This window comes from Homalodisca vitripennis, chromosome 6 (assembly GCF_021130785.1).
Source record: "Homalodisca vitripennis isolate AUS2020 chromosome 6, UT_GWSS_2.1, whole genome shotgun sequence".
Taxonomy (NCBI): Eukaryota; Metazoa; Arthropoda; class Insecta; order Hemiptera; family Cicadellidae; genus Homalodisca; species Homalodisca vitripennis.
The window spans coordinates 70,251,120-70,260,419 of NC_060212.1; the positions used below are offsets into that span (position 1 = coordinate 70,251,120).

The 9,300-nt window shown below is 35.4% G+C and overlaps 1 protein-coding gene across 1 annotated transcript; it reads left to right on the forward strand.

Annotated features, from left to right (window-relative positions):
- Window positions 1-3,931: 3,931 nt before the first annotated feature.
- Window positions 3,932-4,777, forward strand: LOC124365421 (52 kDa repressor of the inhibitor of the protein kinase-like). The gene has a single exon (XM_046821402.1). The coding sequence runs from the start codon at window positions 3,932-3,934 to the stop codon at window positions 4,775-4,777; it is 846 nt and encodes a 281-aa protein (XP_046677358.1).
- Window positions 4,778-9,300: the final 4,523 nt, after the last annotated feature.

Genomic DNA, 9,300 nt, shown 5'->3' on the forward strand with positions numbered 1-9,300 from the left:
AAAACAAATCAATATTTACCAAATAACTTTACAAAAATATCATATAACAAGGTTGTTATATGTTGTCAGGCCCGGCGACAGGGGGGGGCAAAGGGGGGCAAATGCATAGGGGCCCGGGGCCACAGGGGGCCCGGGCCGACTAAAATATGTATTTTTATTTTTTTTTATCATTGCCCATTACCATCGGCCCAGGGCCTGTGCGGTGAAAATATTCAGGAAATAACATGCAATGTTAATTTAAACTACTTTCTTTGCTCCGATTTAAACCAATAAAATTGTAAACACTGAGGTGGCGCGAACCGTTGTGGTTGTGGCTGTCAGACGTCGGGCCCGGGGTCCGCATCGCCCAGACGCGAAGGCAGTGACTCTTCTCCACCCCCTCCCCTCCCGGCCCCTCCCCTCCTTGCTCACTACAAGTTGCAACCTGAGCGTCGGATGACAGTGATACCGACACGATAATAAACTAATGTTTCTTTCAATCTTGCATTTCTATGCTGGTTGCTGGTGGTAATGGTTTTATTAAGTTATCGTGATTGGTTGTTTTGTACACTTCTAGTTTTAGTTTGTTGTCGTGCTTAATTAGGTTTGTTGTTGTTGTTGTTGTTGTAAGGAGATTGAGATTGATTTAACCGTGAATTAAAGAAACATACAGGTGAGTTAGTAAATATTTTTATCATTTAATTTTAGAAAAATAAGTTCCAAATTTCCGAAAAAATTAAAAAACTGAATAAATTTTACCATGGATCCCACATTTGATTGCGGGCCCTGTTACCAGGATCAGGCTCAGGGCCCGCTCCTTCTGTTCACTTGTCATGCTGTAGGGCATAATTAAAACATGAGATTTTTAATTTTAATGTAACGCAGATTTTTATTTTAACTGATGATTATAATATAAACATAATAAAATAAAAATTGTAAAATATATAAAATTAGGGACAGAGCCGGGCCCCCAGGGGCCCAGGCCTGGGACCAGGGGTCCACCAGCCCAACCCATGTGGAGCCATGATTTTTACCCCTCATTATAAATTTGAATTATACAGTAATCAGTTTCATAAAATAAATTAGGCTACAGTTAACTCCCGATTATCCAAGGGCTGGTTAACCTTTAAGACGATCAACAAGGTTCCATAACAGCAAAAAATACAAATAAACTTAATTATTACTGGGCTGCAAAATTTGAGACGTTGTAATCGTCTTATAAACGTACCTATGTAATAAGACTAAGACGTGAAATTATAAATGTTACTGACGTTACTGTGTATCTAAATCTAAACTAAAACATATGAGGAGTAGGATGGTTAAAAATTAAAAAAACAACACATAAATTCGGTTTGCTACTGCTACTGAACGTCGTTTTAAGTTTCAATTAATCAAGTTTATCCTATTAAATCAGAGAGAACGACGGCTCATCGCTCACTCTTTTGTGGTTGTTCACATGCTTGTATGCAGTATGCACGTTAGCACGTAGAAAATATTATTCAATGACGACATAGTTTGGTATTGTTTCGTGGTTGGCTCGTTGGCTGATATATTGGTTGTTATGACAACCAACTTGAGGCGACGCATCGCATCACTAGTTGCGCAGTTTACGAGAGGGAATGGGGAGTGAGGACAGGATAAACAGAGAGAGAAACAGGAAGTAAACCCCCAATATGTTGGCAAGACAGGTAAACAATAGAGATCGCTGGGTGAACGTCTTAAAAAACTTGACCTTGGAAATCTGAGTGAGAGCGCAGCAAGCGATACAGTATCCGAAAATAGCTCAATGACTCATCACATCCCCTCACGTGTCCTGTGATTGCACCTGTCGGTTTTTGATTAGTTTAGCCCAGTTTGAGATACATTACTACTTTAAACGCAGCGTTTGATAATTTACATTCCGTATTTATTTTTAGCAACTGCTCGGTTTAGGCCTAGTAATCAATACTAATTTTTAATTGTCTAATAGTGTTTATGATCAATTTGATACATTTTTAAATTTGTATTTTGATATTTAGGTTCTAAAATTCTATTTCAAATATTATTTTATGATCTGCCCACATCAATTTATTATTCTTGACTAATCCAAGATATTTATTTTTAGGTCCATTCACAGTATTTTATCATCATTTCGCATAAAAAACACCGTTATATCTCAAAATGGACACTTACAAACATAAATCTGGTGCTCAAAAACGTAAAGAAAGGCAAAAGAAAATTGAAAGTTCAAATAAAGGATCCAGGACATTATTTGACGTTGGAATCAAAGTAGACGTAGCTACAACTAGTTCTAACAGCGGCCCTAACGACCCTGGCGCCGCCAGGGAGAAACTTTGCGAAGTTTCTCACAGTTTTCATGAACACCCTAATACTGAAGACAGCGAAGATCTTGAAAGCTGTAGGCCTAATGCTGATGAAGGAGAAACAATGGTAGATAGCTTTACCTCAGAACCTGATCCTAAAGATGATATTGTTTTGGAAGATCACAATCGTGACATTCTAAATGCTAATGTAGATTCGGGGTTAGGAACTATAATTACCAGTTCAGATTTGGGACTTCTGAAAAACAAGGTGGTGACTGACAGTGTGATTGAGACTTTAGTGAAAATGGGTCCATCTTTGATGCCGTCAGATCTGCCAAGTGATGGAAAAAGAGCGTTTCCAAAAACGGTTCTTTTTTCAAAAAGGCCGAACGGAGAGAGCGTCAGAAGAGATTGGCTTGTATGGAGTGAGACTGCTGAGTCCTTATTTTGTTTTCCATGTAGACTTTTCAATAATAATAGTGGGGGTGAAAAACACGATTCAAATAAGTCAGTTTTGTTAAGTAACGATGGATGGAAAAAGGAATATGGATGGCGGAAGCTTTACAACAAGCTACCTTTGCATGAAACCAGCGCTTCCCACAAAAATTGCTACATCCAATGGAGAGAGTTAGAAAGGAGGCTAAGTGATGGATCAGACATACATTCTCAACTCGACTCAGAACTGGCTTCAAGAACCAAATATTGGAGGGATATATTTCAAAGATTGCTCTCCGTGGTCATGTTCCTTGGAGAGCGAGGATTAGCTCTCAGAGGGACCTCTGAAAAAAATTGGGGATCCCAACAATGGAAACTTTCTGGGTCTGATAGAGCTGTTAGCGGAATATGACCCTTTACTAAGAGAACATATTGCAAAAGTAAAAAAGGCCCAAGAAGAGGGAAAACGTGTTCAAGCTCATTATCTGTCTAAAGACTCTCAAAATGAATTCATTCAAGTTTGTGGGGAAAGAGTTCGACAGAAGGTATTGGAAGAAAGGAAGAAATCAAAATATTATGCTATTATTGCTGACTCTACCCCCGATGCCTCACATACTGAGCAAACAACGTTGATCTTGAGATATCTCTTAGATTGTGAATCAGAATTTAAAATTTGCGAACGATTTTTAAATTTTGTTGACTGTAACAAAAAAACTGGAATGGATGTGGCTAAGTTGATTATTAGCGAGCTCAACAAACACTCAATTCCGTTGAAGGAATGCAGAGGCCAGGGGTACGACAATGGATCCAATATGGCTGGAATATACAAAGGTGCCCAAGCCATCATAATGGAGACCAACAATTTGGCTTTTTATAATAACTGTGCCGCACATAGCCTCAACCTGTGTGGGGTTAATGCTGCTGAATGCTGCGAGGAAGCTACAACATTTTTTGGCATGCTGCAAAAGACGTATAACTTCTTTTCTAGAAGCCCTCAAAGATGGGAGTACTTAGAAAACAGAATAGGCTCTTCTCTGCACAGTATTTCTCAAACGAGATGGTCAGCCCGAGTAGATAGTGTGCGCCCTTTCGTAAAGCATTTGCCTCTCATCATCAATGCCCTCAATGATTGTAAAGAACTGAATCTATCTGCAGAATGCAAGACAGATCTGAAAGGGCTATTGAAATATCTACAATCGTTCGAATGTATCATGATGTCGACAATATGGCTAAAGGTGCTTGTTGCAATAGACAACAAAAATAAAGTATTACAAGCCCGATCAACAACTCTAGACGTTGAAACAAAAAATCTGAATGATTTAATAGAGGAACTAAAAGTACTGAGAGACAGATGGAGCAATCTCTACACTGAGGCCAAGCTAGTGGCAGGCAACATGGCTGAGAGTGTAGATTGCGAAACTGATTTTAAGGAAAAAAGATTAAAGAAAAGAAAGATTTTTCATGACGAAACAAGGGACGGCACGGAACATCAATTAAAAAACGAAGAGGAACGTTTTAGGATTGATGTCTTCTTCAAGATCTTAGACTCAGTCTTAGGGGGACTGTCTCAGAGATTCGAGTTTGCTGGAAAAATCAGCAACCTTTTCCAATGTCTTTGGAAATATATTGAGGAAGACGACAGTTTTATTGAGCAGCAATGTTTGAGTCTGTGTCAAACATACAAAGAGGATATTGAGATGGAAATTTTAAATGAATTTAAACATTTGAAATCGATTCATCGCACTAACTTGGGGGAACAAACTCTTCAACCATTAAGTCTAATAAACGCTCTAAGGAAGAACAAACTAGATAGTAGTTTATTTCCAAATATCACTACAGCGATCCGGTTGTTCTGTTGCATACCTGTATCTGTCAGCCAAGGGGAGAGGAGCTTCAGTTTGATGAAAAGAATTAAAAGTGCAAATCGTTCTACGATGACGCAAGACCGCATGAATGACCTGAGTATTCTAGCCATGGAGTCAGATTTGGCACGTAGTTTGAAATATGACGACATTATAGAAGACTTTGCTGGGAAGAAGGCCCGACGAGTTGTGTTTTAGTCATGTTTAATGTTAGTGAGTAACATAGCCCAATGTTTCTTTATTAATTTTCAATTTATGTTTTGTACAATGTTCATTAGGTTTTGTTCATTTAATTTTTTTTAGTTTTGTTCGTTAAGTGATTGTTCAATGATATTTAGTTTTTTGTTTCATTAGGTTTTCCAGGAACCTATCATTAAGTTTTTGTTTTCTACTAAAAAGGAGAGCGACACGAGTTGAACTTTAATTTTTAATGATTTTATTCTTTGTTAATTATGTTTTGTCCATTTAGTTCATTAAGTGTATATTTTTTAAGGATGGTGTTTTTGATTTTAATTAAGTTCAGTGAGTTTTGTTTTGTATTGATTTAATAGTAAAAAAATAATCACTACATAATTATAAACCTCAATTCTTTCCATTTGTTTAGCAACATTTATTTATATAACTTAAATTGAAGTAAATACAGGAAAAATCACGGATTTGGCATAATTTTGAAGAAGTGAATCATTTAACAAATAAGTAAATCAAGTAATGGAGTAGTAAGTTTTGGAATAAAATAATGCTTGCTATGTTAATATAACCAATATGGGAATTTTGTTCTAACGTTGGGGGGGGGGGTGAATTTTAATGTAATTAGGTTGGTTGCCTGTTGAATCTTTGGGGGGGGGGGCCCCCGGTCTTCATGATTGCATAGGGGCCCGAGAATCCTGTCGCCGGGCCTGTATGTTGTTGTTATTTAGTAAACAATTTCAATCTCATTTCAGCAAATTGCGGCATCTAAAACTAAGCATTGTCTGTCAAATTATTCCATTCTCGTCTATCTTGAACTTGCATGATCACAACTTCTTTATTCTAGCACATATTTTCGTTTTCTGATTATAGTGTAATCTTTTACGTAGTAAATTTTGAATAAAAGCCTGCGATGTATAACTGAAGTTACAGCATAGAGGTTTAGCAAACACTATTTAGTTTATAGTACATGACTTCGTGAAAACAAAACTAGTTACTTCAGTCGAAAAGTTTCGTATTTAAAATACCAGGAAGGAATTTGAAAGGTAAATGGGAACGCGCTATGGACTTGATTGACAGCAAAGGATGTGTCTGCTGACGGTTGTTGATTGGAACGAGGACTATTCATTCCATGATGGATTAGTTGATGAGTCCGCGGCTATCCAGACGAGTGGTGCTTGGCAACTGTAATATCATTACTTCGGTAATAAAATGTTTGTTGTCTCTTAATTTATTCCCATGAATATGACTGTCATTTTGCTGATTTTCCCTCTGAGAAAGGTGTTTTTGAGTACTAATCTTTTACAAAAAATTGAGTACAATCTTTTGCAAGTAGTCAGAGCATTTAAAAAAACAAAACCTTTTTTGGGGTATCTTATATATCAAAACAACTGAAGACCAGTACTATAAAATAAGAAACACATCTCTACGCATATAAAAGAGAAAACCTTACTCTTCAAGAAGAAATACAGAACTTTCAGCCAGGTAGACACCAGTACAAGGAACAAAATCCCAAGTAACATCGATATGCTCCTATTGCTCCCATTGATGATCCTGCGCCAGGTGATGGAGCAGTACAAGGACTTCCGGTGGTGTCCTTTGGAACAAGTAACTTGTCTATGTAAACGTATTACTGATATGCTACTTATGTACTTATATATAATGCTACTATATATATATATATATTGCTACGTTGTTTGAGAGCTTAAAATATTAGAGAACGAAAAGGACTTCATGCCATGTTTGAAAATTTACTCAATGTATGTTATATACTATGACATACATGCTACTTGAAACAACGATAAGAAAATAAATCTAAACCTTTTATCTTCTATTGAATTTTCCATCGTTAACCATAAAAAGCTATATAATCATTTAATGTAACAATATTTTTAGATAAAATACCTTGCAACTGATAATCCCAAGTGATGTTATCCATTTGTGATGCCGGTGGAGTGGATTAACTTGTCTTAGAGAGACATCTAGCTGGCTCCTGTGTAAACTATCCATCCCGCCTGGTCTGACATATCCTGCTATAACTATTTTGTTACAGGAACTAACAATAAGTATGCCGCATTACGAACCAACTAAAATCAAGCATTAGTACATGTTAATAAAGTATCTAGATAAAAAATGTTGTAAATGCATTTGAATTAAACAACAATTTATATATGTTAATGCCCTAACAGTTAGCGAAAATTGTTACTCAACGTGCTGTATAACATTTATTTATGTCTGTCTGTCGTATCACAAACGGTATTGTGTTTTAATCTTTTGTTTATAAATGTTAGTTATACGTCTTAGTTTACCATTATTTAATTTATATTGAAAGTGGTGCTAGATTTATAGCTTCAACCCGAGAGAAGTTTACGGAAAAATTATGTTATAACTGTTACGACTAACTTCAGCTTAATAATTTACTTACAACACTTCCTGATTACACCATCGTTACATCTCCATTAAAAAAAAGTTAGCATCAGCAAATTTTATTATGTAGTGGTAATTTTTTGACCTTCTTTCTTATAAGAAACAAGGTCAAAAATACTTGTCCACTTGAATAACAACAAATATTTATCACTTTTATAATATATAAGAATTAGAAGAGTTTCTATAAACTTTAACCACTTCAATAGAAGTTACAAAGATATTATTAATATGCGTGCAAAGTGTAACATAATTTTTTAACTACATTACGTGACGTTACAAAGATGAACCAAATTATAATATATTTAGCGTTTTAATACAATACCTTAGTAATAAATTATTCTTTCGCAATATATTTTTAATATTGGCTCTTTTTATTAAGCACACGTATTAAGGTTAAAAACACACTATTTAAGTTGAAAATACCCTTATTGAGTAAATATTTTTAAATTGACTAGTACATTGAAATATCAACGTAATGTTTAATTATATGAGTCATTGTAAAGACGTATACTAGTCAAGAACACCAAGATATAAGTTTAACTACAAGAAATGGTTTGTATATTGTTGTACTATCGATAACAGAAACTTTATGTTTCTCATTTACATATTTGTTATGTGTTCATATATTTTAACTTGTGACGTGTGCTTTTGCTCTCTTAACACCGAATGTAAGTTGAAATTTGAAATGGGTTCATACATACAGATTACGAATTTGTGGGTAGTAAGATTTAGATTGCCTATCTGTTATAAACTAAAGTAAATGTGTGAAGAATGGCAAATGAAAATATTTTTTTTTTAATTTTCACGAGTTAAATAAATTAATAGCAACCATAAAAATATAAAAAATTGCTATAATCTAGGTAAACCAATAAAATTTGGAGATATTTCTGCCTCAATGTCAAGGGCCATTATCACCTAACAACTGGCAATGCAAAAGGTGCAAAGTGGAATTGCAAAATCATCCATTAAAATACATTTAAATTTTGTTTAACAAATATAATTTGTTGTCGAAAGGAATTACTTATTTTGGAACAAAGTAGTTACAGGAAATTAAGTGACAAATTATTCTACCATAAAAAAGTGTCCAGATTTTGTTTATGCATGCCTCTAGGCGTTTATTTATAGAGAACTACAGAACAATCTGTCAATATTAACATCAATGCTGTATATATGACCTAAAAACAATATAAAGGAATTGAAAAAAAAACTATAAACAGAATTAATTAGTTAACAGTGGCAATCAGACAGGGCCATTTATACGAACGGGATGCTGTACAGAAGTGTCAAAGTGTGATGTTTCAGGCAGACAAATTCAATAGTGATCCTCCATGAAACAAGAGGAACTGATGTAGGAGTTTTAAGTCCCCACCCTTGTTTTATCAGGATTTATTGCACAGGCGGATGGACCGAAGGGCAAACAGGCAAGACAAAATTTCGATAAGACCCCGTTCCGGTCGTAACAAATCGTGTATGCCGGTACACACACAATGGTATAACGACATTTCACTAGGTAAAATCGATACTTTTAATTCAAAATTTAAATCAGTAGCTCAAAAATGGCAAATGCGTACGATAATGCTATTACACAAATGATGGGAAGCAACTAATAAGCGTATTATTGTGTGGAACAGGTTGATATAGCTATCACTAAAACTAAATCCAGAACTAATTAAGATGTGATCTTAATTAAGTGAGACCTTGTTTTGCACGCGGAATATTTAAGCACGGCGAGGTTAGGCAGAGAACACGCTAGATCCCGACACGAAAAAGTTATAATTAAAACTATTGTTCTTTAACGTTTTATCTTTCTCGTAAAATCATTAATTATTATATGGGCATTTAAAGCGGTTGATCCTCCTTATATATTTTTAATGCACAGTTTTTAATATTATTTGGAATTTTATATATCATCTAGAGCCAAATATAAAGTAACTGGTAAAAGGGTTTTCACTGATGGAAGGGATTGCAATTTCCCAGAGTTCTACAGCAGCATTAGTCCAAGCCCTTTTGGAGACCGGAACACGCGCACTAAGCTGGAAATTCCGATATTCCCTAGAAGCTACATAGCACTGTACTGCAAGACCTTTGTAAATTCTCGGACCTAGATC

Bases quoted from the DNA above. Each gene is read 5' to 3' on its own strand.
- LOC124365421 (XM_046821402.1), top strand. From the start codon at position 3,932: ATGTCGACAATATGGCTAAAGGTGCTTGTTGCAATAGACAACAAAAAT.